Raw genomic sequence first — 22257 nt, forward strand, 5'->3', positions numbered from 1 at the left:
GGTCTGTGTCTCCCTGCCCCAAGAACCACCAGTCTGGTCACCCCGGACTTTTCCAAAAAAGTTTTTGGAAACTTTTTTTTTTAATAGTTATTGAATGTTCTACAGCTTACAGTAAATATCATAGTTACAAATTCTTGGCTTCAATCTTTCAGAGTGATCACTATCTGATCTTCAAAATAAAATGAAATAAAAACCCAAAAGAATCCAAAACAACAAAACAAAACCAGATTTACACTTCATACACACAAGGCGAGGCCATGGGACTTTCCAATCTTTACACTCCAGGCTGTGTTTTGAAAACACTTCTAAGTTCTTTGATCAAACTACTTGGAAGACACCGGTCAAAGGTTTATTATTATTATTTTAAATGTTTTTCTTTTTTAAAATGTGAGTTCCAATAAAATTTAAAAATTAGATTCCAACCTGTAGATTAAAATTAATTAAAAAATACAAAATCATGTACAATGCTCTTACAGGGGTGTTACATGCCACAAGAAGGTTCCTCTGTCATGTGATATGAAATAGGGATGCAATGCCTTTTAGTCAGGAGATGGGGACAGACCCTTGGGCTTTTAAAGGTCATTATAGACAACTTCCAAGTTGCTAGAGGCCTGGCCTTACCTCCCCTTGGGTAAGGAGGAGCTGGAGTCTCCTCACAGATCCACATGATCTGGCTGACCCGAGAAGGTGGTCTGTGGGCATTCCCACTCTTTTCCTGACTCACAGGCATGAGGAGGAAGGCTAGAGCCTGGAGCTGCTGGTCTTGCTGGGGTCTGGCCCAAAGAGGATTTCACCCATCTGACTCCTATGGGCTGGTACTTATCTGCAAAGCTGTTAATATCTGTTCTCTTCAGGAAAGAGAGTACCCACTTTACTGGGAGCTGGGATGGGTACAGGGCCCCACCACCGCAACATGAATGCCCAGGGGCTATGGATGCAGCTGCGGGAAACAAGAGCTCTAGTTTCCCTTTCTGGCTTTGTGGCGGCCAGTCCCAACCCCTATGTTCCTCACTTGGCCACTGGGCTGGACTCAACAGCATGCAAGATAGAAAACCACCATTGGAGAAACTGAGGGAATGGGGCCCAAGTCTGGCTCAGGCAAGGTTGGCTATGGAATGTTGAAGCTGGCCTGCCAGGCAGGAATTTTGAAGGCTGGGCCCTGGAACCATGTAATACGTAACTTCAGAAACAAGTTTTCTAGGTGAGGGGAACACAGGTAAAGGACTGTAGTCAACCTGGCATGCCCATGGGAGCCTGATCTCGGAGGCTCAGGTATGGAATTCGATGGTTAGCCTGGCTGGGTTTCCTCTGCTGTGATCCTGCTGTTGGGTGGGGCCTGGCTTCCCCTGGGGCTATGCACCTGCTGGGAGCCCATCTCCTACCTGCCCGCTCCGCTGCCTGACCTGCCCCTCTCTGAAGCTCGGCAAGCAGATGGGACCGCATACTGTAGCGATGTGGTAGAATACAGGATGGACAAGCAGAGCTTCCATGTGTCTTCACTCAACTGCAACGGAGGAATGCCACGGTGACATCTAAGTGATTAATCCAGCCAGAGTGCTATAACTAAGACCACACAAAGACCAAGACCCATGCCCTCCAGGCCTGCCTTCTCTGGCCATGGAGCAGAGCCAAGAATTCTGATATGCAGGGCTCCAGGCTTGGCGACCAAGGGGCCTGCCCTATTTTTATGCTCCACGTGATTGATTCATTTCTGAATGCCACTCAGAACAAAACAAACCCTCCAAAGGAGCCCCCCTAGCTCTCTGGGATAGTATACCTCAAACTTGGAACAATTTGGGTGGCCAGGGGTAAGAGCTGGGATACAGCAAGAACTCTTTGGTCCTGGTTCTTATCCATGGGAAAAGCAAGCCCAGGCATCGAAGTCAGATGTGCTTTTAGCCATTCAGGGCTACACCAGGTCCCCTGGGAGTGCCGACTCACTGGGTGCAGACAGTGGGCAGGCTTTCCAGGGCCATGGGTCTTTCAATGGACAGATACCTGGGACTGCCCTTGAATGTGGCTTCAGTCCTAGGCATCACGACCCCAAAGTGTTTTGTTCAAGTTAGGTCTTTTGCCAATTCTCATCCTCCTGGTGCTGCCAGGGTCCCCAGGGCCCACCCATTATAAAAATCTCAGCTGGGAGGACTGAGCTACCCAGTCTCTTGGGAGTCTTCCTCTGTTTGGGGCAGACAGATAGCTCACCCCTTCTTCATGCCTGCCACTGGAGACCCAGCAGGTGACAGATACCAACTGAAAGCAGAGGATTTGAAGAGTTCACATCTGGGCTCTTTCTCTTAACTGTATGACTTTTGTCAAGTCTCTTAAGCCTTTTTTTTTTTTTTAAAGTAAGCTCTAGGCCCAACATAGGGCTTGAACTCATGACCCCGAGATCAAGAGTCATATGCTTTACCGACCAAGCCAGCCAGGTGCCCCAAGTCTCCTAAGCCTTTGAGAGACTTAGTTTTTTCCATCTATAAAGTGAGGATTTGGCAATCAGTGTCAAAGTACTTTGTACATTAAAAAAAACTGTGGATAGGTGTAGGTGGCCTTGTTCAGTATTTAGCTAAGGGGATGTACACTTTGGGGTTACTGCCAAGAGAGGGGCTGTAGCAATTGTCCTATCTCAGGAAAAGATGTTTTTTCAAAAAGTGGCAAAAAGGTTATGTTTTGACCACTTGGGGGCACTCCAGAACCAGATTCCTGGGCCCTAGGCTACTGAGGAGAGGGAGTCAAGGAGAAGCTGGGGAAGCCAAGAGGGCTATTGTCTGGAACCACCTGTGCCCCTAACCCTGGCCACCAAGCTTGTGGTACTGGGGTGTGGGGGGTAGGCAGTGGAGTGGAGAGGCGTTTGCACGCTGGTGCCAGCTTTGTGGCTGACTATGTCCTGTGGGCACACCCCTCGTCCTCTGGCTTGCTGGCCTTCCTACAGTGACCGGGCCCTTCCAGCTGACCTTCTGTCCAGCTTTACCACTGGCCCATCCAGTATCTTTGGATGCCGCCCAGGAGACGCCTATGATCTACTGGGAATGTTCCTTCTGCCCAAGGCACACTACTGCCCCTGCTCTCCTGGACTTGTTCCCTTTGCGATGACTCCCCAAGCTTGGCTAGGCTTGTGGACCTCCGTCAAAGCAAGAGGGGGAGGCCAGAAGAACTGGGGCCCCACCACATATACTGAAAAAGGGGTGCTGGACTTGGGCTCTTCCAGACCATAACCTTTCTGCACCCTGTTTTTGCCTTGGGGCCTTTGATCTGGAATTACGTACTAGGGCAAAGAGGGGGTGCAGAGCATAGAAGCTTCAGTCCACAAGCCTGTGTGTGGAGTCAGACTGGAGGGAAAGTGGACAAACTGGGATTCAGGTGACTTTGCCGCTGATGAGCAAGTCCCTTTGCCTTCCCAAGTCACCGTGTCCCCATGGATCAAATGGGAGGAATACTCTATTTCACAGGGTTAAGCCAGATGAGTGGATGTGAAACTGCTTTGTGAACTGTGAGGTACTAGATGTTAGTTTTTACTTACTGGTATAGAAAGAACAAAAGTAACAAGGTCATTCCTAGGTCTCCTCCTTTTTCCCTCCTCTCTGTGGTTCTACCCAGCCCCTAGAGGCAGCAAGGTTCAGAGAAGCCTATTAAGATACTAGCATTCCGCTCACATTGGCAAGTTCCCTTTCCTTCTAGAACCAGTTTCCTCATTTGTTCGATGGGTGCAAGAACTCTGACCCTGCCTCTCTCTCAGGGCCAGTAAATTAAAGGCTGGGAAGCGCTCTGAATCTATGGAGCACCTGACAAATGCAAAGGTTTCCTATTATCATTAGTATTATTTTGGCATTTTCCAAACACATATGACATAATCTAGAACAACCTTCACCCACCCTTACAAAACCAGAGAGTAGGAGGAGGTATTTGCAAAAAATGGATTAACACTGGAAAACTGTTGTTTTAAAAAGAAACCCCATCAGCACCCTAGAACAGACCATTTAGAATAGTTAGGGTTCTCCTTACTGGTCCTGCAGTTCCCCGGAAGGCCAAGAAGGTGGGTCCCCCAACTCCTGGCTCTCAGTTGGACGCTGATGGGCTCTGCCCTCCTGGGAATGGCCAGACAGCCTCTGAGGTCCTTCTGGCTCAAGTTTCCTGATTTTTTCCTCCTTTAAGGGAGACATGGGAGGTAGGGGTAGGGGTGTATCCAAGTATGCGTGAATTTAAAATCAAAAGGGTTATTTAAAAGTCCCAAATGTTATCGATGATCCCATTTTGTACAGTAAAATGTTCCTGCACCCCTTACCCCTAGAGGGGCTGCTGGCCCAGCCAGAAGCTGGGTGCAGGGACAGTGCTGGGACAGTGGGCTCCTGGCTGAGACTAGCCACGGTTCCTGACTCAGGGGTTCCTCTTCTCCCATGAGAGCCCCTGTCTCCTGGGCCTCATCCTTGTCCTCCTCTCTTCTCAGGATGAGGGGCTACTGTCCTAAAAGCATAGATTCTCCTTTTCAGCCAGCCCACTTGCTCCTTCTAGGGCTGGAGTCTGGTATAAAATGAAAGTTCCAGATGTCTTCACAGAATTTCCAAATGCTATTTCCTCATTTGCAATTTCTGTTCCTGCCATCTGCCCCCATGTGACCTCTGCCCAGTCTTCAAACCCCTCCTTTGGAATCCATGGAGGAAAAGAGCAGAAACCAAAGCCCAGAGACTGTTCCAGAGTTCACCAGGTGTGGGTGCTGCTGACTTAATTTTTACAAAACCAAGCTAATCCAACCCTAGGTAAATTTTTGTGGATAACATGCCCTTAGGTAGGAAGGCTGCATTTAATGCTAATTTACTGCTAGATCTAGGGAAGTCCTTTTGTCTTCTCTGGGCCTCAGCTTCCTCATCAATCAAACAGGGGAATGGATGAGATGATTGCTAAGGTCCCTTCAGTTCCATGAGTCTATGAAATGTTTATTGCTATTGCTTTTCCTTCACTATCCTGACCTTCAGAGCTGCCAGCACCCACCTGGAATGTGGTTCCTTCACTTTGGCCGTGAATGGCACAAGGTAACCAAGAGCCCCATGGACAGACTGGTGAGCCCTGGCACTGGGAAAGGCAGAGGGAAGGGAGAGAAATGCCATAGGTTCCCACTCTAATCAAGAGGAAGCATCTTATGAGAGTGGGTCCACTGGGCTCAGGGGCCAAGGTCTGGATTACATAGGGCACCTGGCCTTCCAAGGCTTTGGGAGGCTGGGATACCATCACCCTGCAGCTGCTTGGCAGGTCTGAGGTCAAAATTACCTTTTGAGGAAGTGCCAGGTCAGTTAACAACACTGTGCAAATCAGAGGGTCCAGGCCCAGACAATTTGGCCAGAGACCTTACAAACCAAAGCCAGCAGGCAAGCACCTCTCTCCCCTCTTCTTTCCCACAGTGCCCTCCCTCCTCCCCACCCTCCCTCAAGTTCTTCCAAGGAAAGAATCTGGTTTTCGCAGGTTCTCACCCAGGGTATTAAGCTGCTATGAACACTCCTACCTAATCAGGTGGTTCTGTTCTTGGTCTGTTGCGATGGTTCTCAGAAGACTTTCCTTTGTGTCAGGACATGGTCATGTCCCCAACCAATCTTGCTTAGGAAAAATAAAGAAACAATCCCCCAGAGATGTTACTTGCTCGACAGCTCTGAGTTTCTACCCTGGACCCGAGGGCCACATGTGTTATGCTCTTCAAAGGAAATCACATCTTCAGCTGAACCATTGCAATAAACCCCCCTCTCTGCCTGCCACTAGACTGGGGCCCCCAGGGACCAGATGCTTGGGGAAGGAGAGACGAAGAGCAGAGAGGATGTGCCTGGTCAGAAGGAGGGGACAGAGCTGGAAGGGTAGCGGCTAAGAAGGGGACAGTGGGGAGAGGCAGGAGATTAGAAAAAGCAGCTTTTACAAAAACCAAAAATAAAAACCAAAACCGTTAAAGATGCATAAAGTGACCCTTGCACTTCCGTTGTCTCTTCTTGCAAACAGAGGTGGTGCTGCTAGGGGACTGCTCCAGCACCTGTGTAAGACTTGAGTAGTTGCATACAATGTGTGACTCCAGACCTGAGGAAGGAAGGGGAGAGTCATTAGTGACAATGATATTCCTGAGGCCATTTCAGGAAGCCACCAGATCCCCTCCCCTCCCCTCCCTGTGTGAGCCCTACAAGGAGCCCTCTGGGCCTTCCTGGTGGAGCTGCCTGCCTCCCGTCCAGTGCCAAGAGCTCCTGGAGGAGGTGGAGGTCAGGGGAGATCAGAAGGGAAGGCAGAGAATTCAACAGTGACATCCCTGGAGCCCTGTGGTTCACTGGCTCTGCCTTGGGAGCTGCGGCGGGGGCAGTGGCCCGAAGTCTCCATCTGATTAAGGTAAGACTTCATTTGAAGAATGAGGCCCAGAGTTAAAGGAAGGCTGAAGACTGGAGGTGAAGAGCACAGAATTCAGTACTAGAGGACTGGAGTCCTACTGGTTAAGTGATGTTGTACTTTGTATTTATCTGTAAAATAGAGCTAATAATCCTCATTTCACAGAGCTACCATAATAAGGATTATGAGATAACACATGTAAAGTACGTAGAATATATGTAAAGTCACAGCTGTCCTTAAGAGTGCTATCACTGAACTCGGAGCAGGAAAGCAGCTGGTGACGGTCACCGGCCCTGCAGATACCTGTGCTGCAGACCAGGCCGGGGCTTTGCTAGGGGCAGTCCTGGTATCCGGCCAGCGTCCTACCTCTCCCAGCCCGGGCCCCACTCACTTGGATGGGCTGCAGGCTTTACCAGTGCGGGGGGACATAGCTGTACGCGGGGGTCCCTTGGGCCCTGTATGTTGGCATGGAGACAGGGTGTGCCCCGATCGCGGTGTGCTGGGGTGCAGTCAGCAGGGTACCTGAGCATCCAGAGAGAAGAGTAAACCCAATGAGGCCGTCCCAAGGCACTGGGATGAAGAGGATGAAGCCATGGCCTTTCACACAGCTGCTCCTCAACCTGGGCCCCCCACCTCCCCACCTGCTCGTGAACTGCCTGCCCCTCCCACCTTGCCAGGCTTCATCTCCTTAGGGAAAGTTTTGCTGATGCTCCAGGACAGAGTCACTCACTCATCTTCAGTGGCCTCCTTTTACTCTTCTTTGTATGCTCCTCCTATTCTACCAAGTGGAAACTGTTGGTCTATATGGTTGTACTTATCCCTAGCCCGGCTGTTCCTAAAGGCGAGGCTCTGATCCATCAGTAACTGGTCCCCAGGACCAGAACAAGGCTGCCACCAAGCAGATCACCGAGAGCTTACTGACTTGATCTGGGGAATGAGGCCTCAACAACCCCTTACATTAGGGGCAGAATAAAATCCCAACTCCTGCCTCCCACCCACTGGACCCCTTGTACTCTCTTCCCTCAAATGATTCTGTAAAAGCTGGTCTTCTAAAGGTTATTCGTAGCCCTCTTGCCATCTCATGCTCTTCTTTTGAATGTCAGCGCATCCAGAGACTTCCCTTCCCTGCTATTCCTGTGGTGTCTCCACCCCAATCCTCAAGATTCCAGATGGACAGGGCTCTGGTGTGATTTTTAGAATAAGCCAGAAATGGAGAAGGGGTCCTCCATGCCTTAAAATTAAGTACTGGACAGGGTCTGGAGCTCCTGCCTGCTAAATAACATTGCCTCACGCCTTCCTTTTGAGATCCAGAGACCTAGTACCATCGTCCTTCCTCTGAACTACAGCCTCCCCACTGATCTACCCGCTTCCAGCCTCTCCCGTCTAACCATGCCTCTGCCCTGCAGCCAGAGAATGTTTAAACCGAACCCATCTCTCCTCTGCTTAAACCCCTTTGCTAGTTCCCCGTTACCTAAAGGTATTTGGACCTCTCCACTTTAGCCTTGCTGACTGCTCCAGCCACCCTTCCAACTCCATGCCCCTATTTTCTAAGGGCCTTGGACCATTTCCATTCTGTGAACGTGCCATGCTCATGTTCTTTCCACCTGGACTGCTCTTCCCTCTTTCATCCCTCTGGTTAGCTTCTGTTCCCCCTTTAAGACCTAGCTCAATATGTCCTTCTTGGTGAAATCTTCCTCATGCCTGTGGACAGGGTTCCCAGAACCCCCCAGCACAGATTTTCTCATGCTATGCTACACTCGATTCCACGACGGTATCCTCCAGCCTGTCATGAGTTTCTGGAGAAGGGGGACAGACACTGACACAGATGCTGCCCTCACCTGCTGACATTGCCATGGTGGTGCCGGCCACCATGCCCATGGCCACCCCATTGGTCCTGGGGGCAGCAACAGGCGCCGGGTAGATGGCAGAGGGGATGCTGTTGGGCTGGACAACCGTGGTGTGGTGGATGACGTGGGGCTGGGCAGCGTACACCGGCTGTGTGTAGTAGGCTCCCTGCGCGAACAAAGGCTGAGGTCATACAGGCTCTTGGAGACGCAGGGTAGGATATGGAGAGAGGAGAAGGGAGGGAGGGTCTGGGAGCCTGTTCCTCCCAGACCCTGTGGGATGGGCTCAGAGGAGCACGGGCCCAGGGACTCAAGGTCTGGGCCCCAGCGGGGACTCTGCGTCTGTCTTACTACATGACTGTGGACAGTTCAGTATCGGGTTCAGCTTGTGGCATGAAAAATAAGGCTCCAACCCTATCCTGCCTTGCTCCTGGGGCTGCTATGATGATCTAATGGGGTAACAGCCCTGATTTTAACATTTTAAAATGTTTGTATCTTATTGCAGTGTGCTTCTGCAAGCTGCCTAAAATGTAAAGGCAGGGACCATGGTCAGTGAAGGAAAGCTATGAATGCGGCCGGTGCACCCAGAGCACTGTGTGCATGCACATGAAGCATCACTAGTGCGACGGTCACGTTAGTGTAGTACTGCCATCTCGCCTACTGGAAACTGTCACAAATGCACAGCATTTCCTCAGATGTCTCTTACTATTTCTCTTAGGCGAAGAGGTGAGGATGGAGACAGAGGTCTAAGGTGACTTCCCACTGCCTAGATCGCATGGTTGCTTCCTGCTGCCACAGCCCACAGGCCTGCTGACCTTTGTGGGGAACAGACACAGGCCCCTGGATCATCTTAATCCAGAGCTTCTCAAACGCCCACACTAACTACTGACAGGAGCCTCAGAATATGGGTTTATAATCCCAGAGGTCTGAGAACATAGTGCAAAGCAGCTTACCACAAACAAGAAAAATCCATCTCAAGCCTATTGTTTTATCTTTTAAAAGTTTCACATTCTAACCTACAGTGTAGCTGTTTTTTAAATCAAAGTGTTCTCCTCACTACTTAAACCTCACATAGAATTGTCACCCCAGAAAAATGTGCCATGTGCATGCTGGAGCCTCATACAGTCCCTGTCACAGCCATCCCCTCAGAGTACATACATTCTCTAGCTGAAGGAGCCCAGATGGGGACGCTAAGGCACAGAGAGAGAGAATAACTTACCCAAGATCACACAGTGAGCTGGTAACAGAGCCTGAGCCCTTACCTCCTCCGTTTAGCTCAAGGACTTTATAAGGAAGGGTAGATGTGGGGGTTAGGGAGAAGCCTAGACACACTGGGTCTCATCCTGACTCAACCAATAGCTCCCTGTGTGACCTTGGACAAGTCACTCTCCTCTCTGGGTCTCAGCTTCCCCACCTGTATAAAAAGGAATTGAGCTAGATGATCTCCAGGGACTCTTGCTAATTCTAGGCTCTGTTAATCTAAATGACTTCATGCGTCACCCTTCCAGGAGCTGAGATGGGGTGAGGGAGAGTGTGGACCACAGGGCTGTTGTTTCCATGATACAACAGTGACAAGTGGCCAGAGCCAGGACTTGCCCTCCCTCTCTTTCTCACCCAACCCCACCCCACCTAGGGCGGTGGCTCCTTTGCCTGCAGCAGAGGTGGGCCCAGGCTTCCACGTGCACCTACCTGGGCATACAGATTCTGCTGGGGGTAGGCACTTCTGATTGGATACATGGCCGTCTGATAGGGGTTGGGTGAAGGGGAGTAGGGGGGCGGAGCAGTATTACTCTGGGTCGGTGGGACCTTGTATGGTGTCCCCGCAGTATATCCTGTACCAAGGCAATAAGAGAGACTTCCAATTAGTTGACAGAACAGCACTGTTGGAAGGCAGCAGGTCCCAGGCACGACTCCCCAGACAAGGAGGGGCTGATTCCAGGCTGGAAACACAGATGAGAACAGACAGAGAACAGGGCTCCACCCAGAGAGCCCTGGCCCAGAGGCAGCTCCCTCAGTCCTGGTGCACAGGGCTGCGTAAGTGATTCTGGCATCTTTTATCTCTGGTTCTCAGGGGTATGATCTATAAAATAAGAGGCTGGAACCCGATGATCTCTTAAGGGACCCTGCAGCTCGGACAGTCTGGGGTTCTGTGTACCGGGAGACGGGCGCGTGTGTCTGCTCGCTCTCTACGGCGCTCCGTCTTCCTGCTGTCTGTCTCCTCCCTCAGCGGCCCAGCGCGTCTTCCGCTGCTGGTTCTCTTCTGTTTTCCCCCCGACTCTCTCTTTTTCTCCTTGTATCTCTCTTTTTGGGCTTCTCTCTACCATGTTCCCCCGACAAATTTTAAGGCCAAAAGCCCACAGAAAACACCATTCAGAGACCCTTTCAGATGCTGAAGAACTGCTCCACAGAGCCAGACTCTCCTCCACTCCTGGGGCTCAGGGAAGGACCGCTGTGGCCTGAAGGCCTGAAGTCAGGGCTCACAAAAATTCACATCAACCTGGAACCCGGCCCCAGGGAGTTCACAATCAGCCATTCAATCAAACTGTGCTGCCTTTGAATCTTCTGGAAAATAGAGTCAGATCCTATGTCTGCAGGAAAAACTTGAAACATAAATCACTCAGGAACAAGACTATGTTCTTCTAGAACACAAAATGAAATGATTCTATGGAAACCAAGTGATCATCAAGTGACCCCCAACTCTCTTACTCTATACAAAGGGCTCAGAAAGGGCAAGTGTTTTCAGAAACAACTTCTTTCTGAGTTGAAGTGCCAGTGCCAGGAAACCTTGGCTTCTGCTCTCCAATGTGGTGTTGCTGGAACTTCTTCCCTGTGCTTCTCATTCCAGCTCAGTCTGACTGAGCTTCTCCAGGCCTCAACTCAGCTCTTTTACCTACAGGATGCTCACCAAGGACTTTGTCAGCAACATGGTGCTGATTCTGCAATAAGGGGCTGAGGGGCAGAGTGGAGAGGGGTGCTTTATTGGAAGAGAACAAATCTAGGCTTCAGTTCAGGCTTTCTTCCAATTTGCAGTGACTACTGCCGAGTCTCTGGGCCTTAGTTTCCTATTCTGTTAAAACAGAAGGCTAAGAATGAAGATCTCTTCCTGAACTAAAATCCCATTTTTCTAAAGATCCTGAGTCTCTTTACCTTAACCCTAAGTAAAAGCAAGCTGCCATAAGGTCACAAATCTTTCTCAGTCCACAGCACTGACCTGGCATCCCCCTGCCCCTGATGAGGTATTCAGTAGCACAGGAGAGCTGCTATTTGATCGTCACAAAAGGTACCACCAAAAGGTGTCCTGTCCTATTCCCTGGAATCATGCCATTTACTCTTCCCCCTTTCAGAACCAGTTTGTTCCATGGGAAACTGGTTTTATGGTCAAATATGCTTGGGAAATAAGTAGCAATGAGGATGATGTGGAAAGAATACATGCATGAGAAGGTAGCATTGTGAAGAACTGGAAACTAGACATGGAGGTACGAGTCAGCTGAGAGAGAAGTATGGAGCAGATTCCTCCAAGTTTCTAGACTGTGGTGCTAATACGATACGTGGTTAGAGCAGGTGAAGCAGATACTGTAGGGGAAGACAGGAAGTCTAGGTTTGTGACATCTAAAAGGAGCCATCTGAGGGCTCCTTCACCTTGGGGGCACGATTTATCTGTAAAACAAAGGGGGCTCTCAAAATGGGCATGTCCCATACCTGTACAATGGACTATATAATTCTGAAGGATTGTAATCGCTTAAAAAAAACAAAAACAAAAAGAAGAGTAGCAGCAATGTAGAATAGAGATGAATAGTTTGTTTTTTATTCCATGACTCTGAGAAGTTTTAAATGACAGGATGAACTATGAATCTCCAAGACGGGGATATGCAGGAGACTATTTCCAAATTTATTTGTTACCAAAACTTTTATTCATGCTATTAACATTTAAAGCACACAAACTACAGGGAGGCCTGGCTGGCACAGCTGGAAGAGCATGTGACTCTTGATCTCAGGGTCGTGGGTTTGAGCCTCACACTGGGTGTACAGATTACTAAAAGTAAACAAACAAATAAATAAAACATACAAACTCTAATTTTTTTTGTAATCGCAGCTTATTTTGGGAAGTAACATTTTACTGTAACATGGCCATGCCCATTCATTTACTTATCAGCTATAGCTGCTTTCCTGCTACAATGGTAGTTATGACAGAGACCATATGGCCCGAGAAACCTACAGAACTTATTATTTGGCCCTCTCTAGGGAAAGCTTGCTGACTCCTGATTTGAGGAATAAAATAAGGTATGAGGAGTCCTGCTGGAGTGGAGAGCATCTCTTTTCTATGCAGAAGGGCAGGACACCCCTGAATCCTAAGAAGCTTGCTCTGAAAGTTACACAGCACAGTGTAATTGTTATGAGTAGTCTGGAGCCCGACTGACTGCCTGGGTCTGAACCCCAGCCCTGCTATTTAATAGCTACAGACTACAGCAGTCTCATCATCTGTAAAATGGGGATAACAACAGTACCTACTTCATAGGATTACTCTGATAACACATTAATAATTGCAAAGCCCTCAGAATAGCTCCTGACACATTAAAAGCACTTCATAAAAGTGAGCAATTACTCTTTTCTCTCTCTCACTGTGTAGAGAAATAGTAAGCTTCCTGTCCTGGGGATGTGCAAGCAGAGACTGATCTGCAAGACTACAGTAGAGAGGTTAAGCTATGACTTCCATGGTGCAATCCAAACTGGAACACAGACTCCAGGATTCTATGATTCTAAAACCGTATGGTTTAAAACACCATGACTTTATAATTCTTTAAAATTAACAAGCCAATGATGCTGGCATCTTTCCCTTATGCTCCCCCAAGAATGTGCTCTGGAGTTCTTATCCCCACGGGAAGCCTGCACTACCCCTCTATGCCGCAAGGACAATCATCTTACAAAGTGTTGAGGTTCCCTCTCTGAGGAAAATAAAAAAGCTCCAAGAGTCTGCAAAAAAAAAAAGAGTCTGCAGGAGAATTTTGTTTCCACATCTAAGAATAACTTTGTCGGAGAATGTTTCCCTTTCTTCATATTACAAAATGAGATACACACATACTCAGAATACAAATCAGCCGCCAAAATGCCCTTGGCTGGCAAAAAGACAATGCTGCAGAAGAAGGCCCTGCTTATTTGTCCGGACAGTTTGAGAAGGGAGAAGTAGAACTGCAGAACTAAAGGAGACCTTAGAGATCATTAAGCCCAACACAAACATTTCACAGATGAGATGCGGAATAGATGGCTCAGAGAGCACAACTGCTCGCCCAGGACTCAGGATTCAATGCTCCTTCCTCCAACTACAATGGTTCTCAAGGTCTCCATCTGGCTCAGGAGGCTGCAGAAACTGCCTGGGCCCCCAGCCCGGGCTCTGTCCGTGAGTCAGGTCAATTCTTCTCTCAAGGAATACCCTCATTTGGACTTGACAATATCAGCAGACCATTCTAGTGCTGGTGTTCTAAGTCTCTGAGTATTTCAGTGAAACTTTCATGAGAAAATCATTGCAGAGGACTTTCTATAACTGATTTGGTGGTCCTGTCCATACAACTGAGGATTAGAAATTCCCCTGGGGCTGGAGCCGGGGCTACCTTGGGTAACACAAAATTTTAGGATTTATTACTCTGCATTTAAGTAAAAGAAGCTGTTAGGCTGGATGCAAAAAAAAAACTCACTGATTTTGCTCACATGAACTCAGACTCAGCTCCCTCACTGGAGGCCTGGCACTTGTGAATGGATTTCTACCTAAGCCTGAAGGTTACAGAATTAGGACTTGGGAATGCTATGCCTTAAGGACATTAGAGACTTGCATTCAACTCTCTACGTGTCAAATGAAGAACCTGGAGCTGAGATGGGAACAGCGACCTTCCCAAAACTGCACAGCAAATCAGTGGAGAGCTGGACTCAGAGTTTAGGGTTTACCATGCCCTGGGCAGGGCTCCTTTCTGAGTTATAGGTCTCTGCAGTCCAATCTTGGACATTTGACATATTGGCCTTTGTGTCCTTATTTTACTAAAGGCAGTATCATGACAGGAAAAAAAAAAAAAAAAAAAGGAATTAGATCATGAGAAGTCCCTGCTCTGCCTTATAAAAGAGGCTTTATGAGGCCCCATTCTTTCTCTCAGGTTCCTAACTATAATTTTAGGATTTGATGGATCAAATAGGATAATAAATAAAGTGTGTACATTAGTGAGATAAAACCATTTCAGCCCTCCCTTCAATCTTTCTGCACTCTCATAAATCTTTTTCAGTTGGAGAGCCCCTACCACCTTAAAGGCACTGATCCTCACATCAAGGATGCCTTTTAGACTAATCGGTTTATTGACCATCAGATTTGTATGTCTGAACAAAGCTCTATGTCTGACTCTTGCCTTGACCCCCCAAGTCTCCTTGTTGGTAGCCGAACAAGAGAGTGCGGAATAAGTAGGAGGGAGACCTAATTACAAACAGGCTTAAGCAAGGGTCAGTAAAACTGAATCTGTCAAAGTACCCTGAATTTTCTGTGGCATTAGAAGCCACAAAATCTGTGTGCTGGGGGGAGCCCTGGTGGATGGGGGAGGGTCAGTCAAGCCCACTTCTATTTTCCAATTGCACAGGTTCACACAGGACTTGCTTAAAGGAGAACGAGTGCATTCTGGTCCTTTCCAGGAAATGTTACGGCCTGTGAGAGGACAGTGGGGGGAGCTGCCGGACATTTCAGTGGGGCTTCAGGAAGATGTCTGCACATGAGAAGGCAAAGCCTTCTATTATTCAGACATTCTCACCGTAGAAGGGGTGGCCTGTGGAGGGAATGAGTGCCCTGGGGCTATGGGAGTGAAGGCCAGTCGGTCAACACGGCAAGGCAGCTAGAAAGGAGGTCCCTGCTGGGGTGGAGGGTACTGTGTACACAGCATCAAGGTGACAGAATCAGGAGTCTAAAAGCTAGAGAGATACTTAAAGATGACCTAATTCTGCCTCTTCATTTTACAGTTGGAAAAACCTAGGTCCAAACCATGGACATAAATTATCCAAGGTTACACAGAACCACGTCTAGAATCCAACTCTTTTGGTTTCCGTTCCAGGCCTCTTTCTGTTCCACTAGAGTAGGTGTGTCTATATACATCTATGACCATATGTGTGGATTTAAGAGAAAATATGTATGTATAAGCCTGTTTACCTATATGTTCATTCAATTCCACCTGAGGTACCTGGAAAAACACCCTACTACTGCCATCCCTCTCTGAACAAATAAAATTAATCTCATGAAAAAGGTCAGTAAATTTAACCTGAAACTTAACCTGAGTGATATCATCATTTTTTAGTTGTGCTGCTTGCTACTTGGATGGCACTGGACACATTACTTTCCTGAGCCTCAGCTTTCAAACTTGAATGAAAATCCACCATAATAATAGGACTCTAGTGTAGATTAAATGAGAGGGTGATTATGAAAGCAAATCCTCTAACAGGTGAGAGTTATGTTGTTTAAATGTAAGTTGATGTTAACATCTAGGGGCAATGGTAACTAAAGAGAAAATAACATGGGTATTTTAAAGAAAAGAAAAAAAATGCAGCATTTTCTTCTAATCTATTTAATAGAGTAATAATTTACTGAACCACAGACTATCAGGCTTAGTCTGCAGCCTCCCTCCAAGGGTACGTCAAGCCCCTGCTGGTACAATTTAAGAAATAAGCACCCCCCTCCATCCAAAGCCAGCCACACCTCTTTTGGACAGCTCCAACAAGGCACAAAGTCTTCTTATGGAGTCCAAGTGCCACTCAATAATTTCTAAACACCGGTCCTCATTTTACCCAGGGGAGCGTTCTTGTATTAAAAATCAGGTGTGAAGGTGAAACTATTAGTCACCCCACTGAACCTCAAGATGAATGTAAGCAATCTGACTGGACAGATAGTTTCTGTCTTCCCTGAGGACTCCATGTACACACCTTGCTCTCACAGTGTAGCTTCCGCTAGGGGAGTGTTTCTCACGTGGAGGGCAGTTCTGCCTCCCCAGGAGATCTTTAGAAATGTTTAGAGATATTTTTAGTTGCCGTAATGAGGGTTTGCTGGCATCCAGGGAGCTGAGGCCAGGGATTCTGCTAAGCATCCTACAATGTACAAGTTGGCCCCCCACAACAAAGCATCTGGTCGAGATGTCCATAGTGGCAAGGCTGAGAAACCCTGTGCTAGCTGGAGGAGTCTTCGCTGTCCCAGGGTCCGCTGGCCTTCAAAGGTGCCCTCTGTTCTTTCCTTTGAAATGCAGTACCAGCTCTTCCTAATCATACTTGCTGGCCAGGTGCATACTTCCTCCCCCCTCCCTCACTGCTTTGTGTCTCCCCAAAGCTGGGTACATGATCAAAGAGGATGACCTTTTCTGGATGAGGAAGGTCAATTTTTTGTGTGAGTAGGAGAACCTCTTAAAACAGTGTCTTATACGAACCACGTCAGACTATGGACTCTGAGAAACAAGCTGGGGATTCTAGAGGGGAGGGGGGTAGGGGGATGGGTTAACCTGGTGATGAATCATGGAACACTACATCAAAACTAATGATGTAATGTATGGTGATTAACATAATAAAATTAAAAAAAAAAAACAGTGTCTTATAATGTCAGTTGTAAAAGTTCCTTTTCCTTTCTTCCTAAGAGACAAATCAGTCCCAACCAAGGGGCACAAAGAAAGGAGGAGACAGGCTGTATTTACTGAAAGCCGCAGAGGATGCTTGGTAAGTTCGGTTCTCGGTCCCGGTGTCCACTGGGAGGTGGAAGGTGCCTTCAGTACCACAGGAAGACGAGTTCTGTGGCCAGGCCTGTTTCATCAGCAGAGTTGCTTAAGGGAAGACACAAGAATGGCATTAGGCAGAAATAAGAAGTGGGCACCACAATCACAGACACAAAGCAAGGGTCTTGTGCTGGATGGAAACATATAACCCAAGGGGCCCTGTTCAGACACACAGGATGGTTCAGCCCTTCTGAGATGGGTGAGTGGGTTGGGAGGAGTGCTGAAGTGAGCTTCCGAATGATCTGAAACCAAGGAAATCTGAGCTTAGCCTAAGAGAGCCAGGATTTTCTACCCACTACCAAAAACCATGAAGATGCTTATGAATCCCACCTCCTACTGCCTGACATTCTGGCCTAAGGCTCTGGGATATTCCTTAGCCGCTTTCTTAATATGTAGCAACTTGGGAGCCTCTGACTGTGTACTGGGCCAGATCAACTGAGTACTCATTTTTTATGCCTGAAATCTCACCTGGGGGGCGGTATTTAATAAGTTGTTCTCAAAGAGAGACCTCAAAAGAGTTACCACGTGATATGAACGTTGCTGGACTGTCATCTCTTCTGAAGGGACTGAGCTCTGGCAGTTCAGAAGGCACAGGTTGTCCAGTGGGGCACTTCCCACTCCTTCTCCTCTACACCCAGCTAAGGCCAGACAGATAAACCTCTTACACACCTTTTATACCTCCTGGGGAGGTGCTGCTTGGTGCCCCACTTGAGATGTCCCCTCATGAATGAGAGAGGATCTGCTGGGCCAATAAGAAATTCTATGTCAAACGTGGGGCAGGTGTAAAACAGAGATGCGGCCCAGTTTGAAAGAAATCTTCAGAGACTTCCCAGGCTGACCTGAAGCTCAGCTTGAGAAATTTGAAGGATGATGCTTCATATGGATCTAGAAGTGGGGAATGACTCAAAAAACTTACCTTCATGGTATCCTGTGGGAAAGGAGAGAGGAAAGAGGGTTTCAAAGGGGGGAAAATGCCTAACTTCTTAGAGATTTCTCTTGATATACTTTCTCCTAGAGGAGAAACCATTTTTGACCCAAATTTCTTAGAGTAGGAAGAATAATTTTAAGAGTATCTTTTGCACTCAGATAAGATCTTGGACATGAGGGGTTTTAAAGAACATTAGCAGGACGGGGGGCTACACTGGTAACAGCTGTATACACTTGAAATGTTTTAATGAGGGGCTAAGGTAAAGCAGGGTGGCATGAGAAGTATGCCTATACACCCTAATTCCACCAAGGCAAGGGCAGTCCACCTCCAGAGAGATCCCATAACCCCTCTGCCCAACCGGGTAACAGGTAGTACTGGGGAAGTACTGTCACGGAAGTACTGGGGCCAGAGGAGGAGGTCAAGGACTCTGTTGTTTTGCCGAACTAAGGCCAGAAGTGTAGCTATTCTGGGCTGACACTGCACTTGCATTAATGGCCCGCAATATATACAGCAGATGCCGAGAAATGAGAAGGAAATCATGGGCAGGAAAGTGACACTAAAAGGAGAATTCTGGCAGAAGAAATGGAGATCCAGCAGAATTCCATGCAGAGTCCAAAGCCTTTGCTGGATCAAGACATGGCTCTGCGGACGGACAACCTGGAGGAGGGCAGTCAGTTTTAAACAATTATCTTAAGGTTTCCTTTCCCCGGCATGGGGGAGGGGAGTTGGGATTAATAAAGGATCCAATTAGTATTGAAACCTCTTATCAAGATGTCCCCAAATTTAGAACCTGCCACTCAATGTGGCTGGGAAGCCCTGGTCACTCAAAACAACTCCCTAAAAAGTAAAACATGTAGTTCTGAGAAGTCACATGTCCTCAAGACCCCATAGGGACTCCATAAGGAAGCAGGAGGCCTGAATTTAGCCACAGAGAATTTGGGTGTCCTGTTCCAGTCCAGTTTTTTCCCCAAGTGGTGCATAATTTACCATAATTTTCATCATAAGCCAAAAGTCTGACATTAGTCCGAAGGACTGCATGACAAAGTAAATCAAAATTAACCAAAGAGTAACTGAAGCCTACACTGCACTCAGCACTGAGGGGAGTGCCACGGTGGACAGGAACACACGTGGGTCATGGTCACTGCACACAAGGTATTCATGGGCCAGCTGGGGATGCAACACAGCCACACGCCAACCAGAGAGTGAACAAGACAGCATTACACACAATAAAATAACATTCCCGATTAACCAGGAAAGAAGCAAGTGCGACTGTGCCTTTGATTATGTCTTATCTAAGTGAGTGAACTAAACTACGTATGTTCTTGAAGACGTGCATATTTTCTTCTGGTTTCATTGAAAAAGAAAACAAATACTAGTATTTTCTCCATTTCTCTCTATATTTTAATACTTAATAATTTAAATAATTGGACAAATATGAAGACCAGGAAAACCAACAAATATTAGCTGTCAACCTGACTTCCTCATTGGTTGGTTGTACCATATGATCTTCGTCTTCCATGTACAATTCTAAAGTAATCCATTCTGTTGGTGGTAGCAATTCAGAGCTCAGTTGTGGGGAAGACAATCCAACGGAAACTTTGGAGGCATAGTAAGAGAGGAGGCTGCTCTGGCAGGCATGCCTGCTCTTGGGTACCATGGAAGGTACCAACTTTTAGAAATGTTCTATATTTTGAACTGGGTGGTAGTTAAATACAAGTGTATACATATATCGAATATTACTGAGCTGTACATTTGAGACTAGTACACTTTATGTACTACTGTATATGTGTTATTCCTCAATTCACAAAGGAGAGAGAGACAGAGACAGAACCCTTGGCAGTGAAGGGCCATGGCCCAGTCACAGCATGCTGCCCACATCCAGGTGCTGGGTTGTTCACTTCCTGGGATACGGGGCCCTCTCGCCCTCTGACACTTGGAACAATCTGTTAAGCACACTTACAAGGAGGAGAGGCAGCAAGGGACCATCATCCTGAATAATGCAGTAAGTCAAGAAATCTGAGTTCTAACCTGGGCTGTGCCACTTATTAGCTGGGGGATCTTGGGCAAGTCACCTAACCTTCCTAAGCTTCAGTTCTGTTGTCTCCTAACATAGCAGTAATACTCTCTCCCTGACTGCTTCATACTTGTTCATGTGAGAATCAAAAGTGAAGTGTCATCCAGTCTGAGAGTTTCTAATTTTGGCATCTGCTCATCTTCCATCCCCATAGTTATGGACAGCTCTAATTTAAGTTCTCATCATCTCTTAACTGATCTACAGCAACAGCTTCCTCATCATTCTGTTTTTAAACCTGCCAACTCCAATCTCCAAACTGCAATCAAGAGATATTTCTAAGACCCAAACTTAATCACAAAATCTTAAAAACATTTGATGGTTCTCCACTGCCTACAGGCTAAGGCTGAACTTCTTGTACAGCATTCAAAGCCCCTCATGATCTAGCCCTGTGATCTCTCTAGACTCTCACTGTTCTCACTCTCCAACCCTACACTACAGCCACACAAACTATCATTCCCAGGTTATGCCAAGGAGTGTCACAGTCACATCTGTGTATTTTTGCTCACACTGTTCACTCTTCCTGGTATGTCTTTCCCCAAATGCTACCTGGTAAAAATTTATTAATCCACCAATCATGAACTTGCCTCTACTATGAAGTCTTTTCTTTTCCCACCCTTTGACCACAGTCCCTACATATATCCCATATGGTTCGCTAGCCCAATTTCTGTGATTCTTAGAAGCCCCTTGCTGGGGCTTGTGTGTCTCCCCGACTAAACTGTGAGCTCCTTTAGAATAGGGATCTTGTCTTATGGTCTTTATCTTTAAAGGGCCAGTGTAGGGTCTGGCACAAAGCATTTTGTGAAGAGAAGAGCTCTACACATACTTTTTAGTATTTCTATTTCAGATGCTGTAACTAGAGGGGTAAGGAAGCATGAGAGCTTCTCTCACTTTTTATGGAGTCTTCTGTCCAAGTGCATATATCCTGAGGCAAACAAAAAATGAGAAACAGGTCTGTGACTAGCAAAAATTAAAATAATACATAAGAGGATAGGCTGTTAACATTTAAAGGGACCTAAGAGATCATCTGGAATAAAACACTACCTATGGTCTGGAGACATTAGCAAATTGCCCAAGATCACACAGCCCACAGCAGCAGCAAGGAGAAATTTTCACAGCTCATCTCCTGAAAGATGCGCCACACACAAATTCAATATTCAACATCCAAATAACTCAAGGTTAAAAGTTGAGAAAGTGTACAGAGATTTTAATGAAAACATTGTCCTGAGCAGCCCAGGTGAGGGTAGTGAAAGTGGCAAATCCCTCCCATGGTCCCTTACTGTCTGTGACAAAAAGGACCTAGTCCAGTTACACTGCTGGGACCCTCACAGGTGCCCAGAAGTTCCCGTGGTGCCTTGGGCCTGGAGTCCACACTGCCCATGGGACCTCACTTACTTAGCACACTTGGCCCTCACCTCTCACCATCCAGGAAAATGCCCTGAAAATGAGCCAGAGCTCAAGATCCGGGCTAAGGGAACAGACTGTATCTAAAGTCAACCAGGTCTTCAAACATGTCAGACTGCCAGTGGAGATGGAAAATCTGATCCTGGGGCAGACTGTTTTTCGGGTTCTTACAGGCGTAATCCAAGTACTCCTCCACAGGGGCTGCCACAAAGCCAAGAGAGGAGCCATACAGGCTGAAGAATTTTGTTCACTGGATTGTTTGAATTCAGCAATCAGGTTAGGATGACAGTTTCTGACCTAGGTCAGACAGGACACCGGAGGTGAGGAAGGGGAAAGACGCCTTTTAGTGCCATGATCCTTCATTGCTGCCCTAGGGGACGGTTGATGTGTGTCTCCAACCCATGATTTTGCACCATCAGACATGTTCCTGCATGCTTTAGGAACTGCTGCTGAGCCACCTGGGGGAGCCCAAGCCTAAGGGATGGGATTTGGGGAGGGAAGGAGAGGGGATCTACCGTTGTTACGAGATAACACATTCATAGGCCATAATACAGATGAGGAAAAATAGCTCTCCTACCATAAGCTGAATGCAGGAACTGAAACTCTGTTGGATAGAAATGTTAGTTGAAATTACCACTAAGAATTTGTGCAAAGTAGTACACATCGCAGTTACAAAAACAGAATGTCTCAAGATAGCAGTTTCTCCCGGGCGACATAAGAAACAGTGAATGCAGAGGGTGTGAAGTGCCTCTACCCTGGAAGGAATGACAGACTTGCCATCCAGGAAAGCCCATTCATTGAGGAGAAGCACCTCCTTGATGCCATGACATCTTCCAGGTAGCTGACCCAAGTTAGTGCTCTTTGCATAGCAGAGGGACTTCACACATGACGGAG

The 22257-nt window shown here is 47.4% G+C and overlaps 1 protein-coding gene across 1 annotated transcript in view; it reads right to left on the reverse strand.

The window, feature by feature from the left end:
* Positions 1–337: 337 nt before the first annotated feature.
* Positions 338–22257, reverse strand: part of FAM168A (family with sequence similarity 168 member A) — a 61793-nt gene continuing 39873 nt past the window's right edge. The window contains exons 3-8 of the mRNA XM_044919159.1: positions 21941–21967; positions 16883–17008; positions 9879–10021; positions 8184–8358; positions 6737–6867; positions 338–6048 (exon numbers count right to left, since the gene is read on the reverse strand). Of these exons, the coding sequence (XP_044775094.1) occupies positions 6755–6867; positions 8184–8358; positions 9879–10021; positions 16883–17008; positions 21941–21967 (584 nt within the window). The 3' untranslated portion in view covers positions 338–6048; positions 6737–6754. The remainder of the gene's footprint in view (positions 6049–6736; positions 6868–8183; positions 8359–9878; positions 10022–16882; positions 17009–21940; positions 21968–22257) is intronic.

Source organism: Neomonachus schauinslandi, chromosome 11 (assembly GCF_002201575.2).
Source record: "Neomonachus schauinslandi chromosome 11, ASM220157v2, whole genome shotgun sequence".
NCBI classification, from domain to species: domain Eukaryota; kingdom Metazoa; phylum Chordata; class Mammalia; order Carnivora; family Phocidae; genus Neomonachus; species Neomonachus schauinslandi.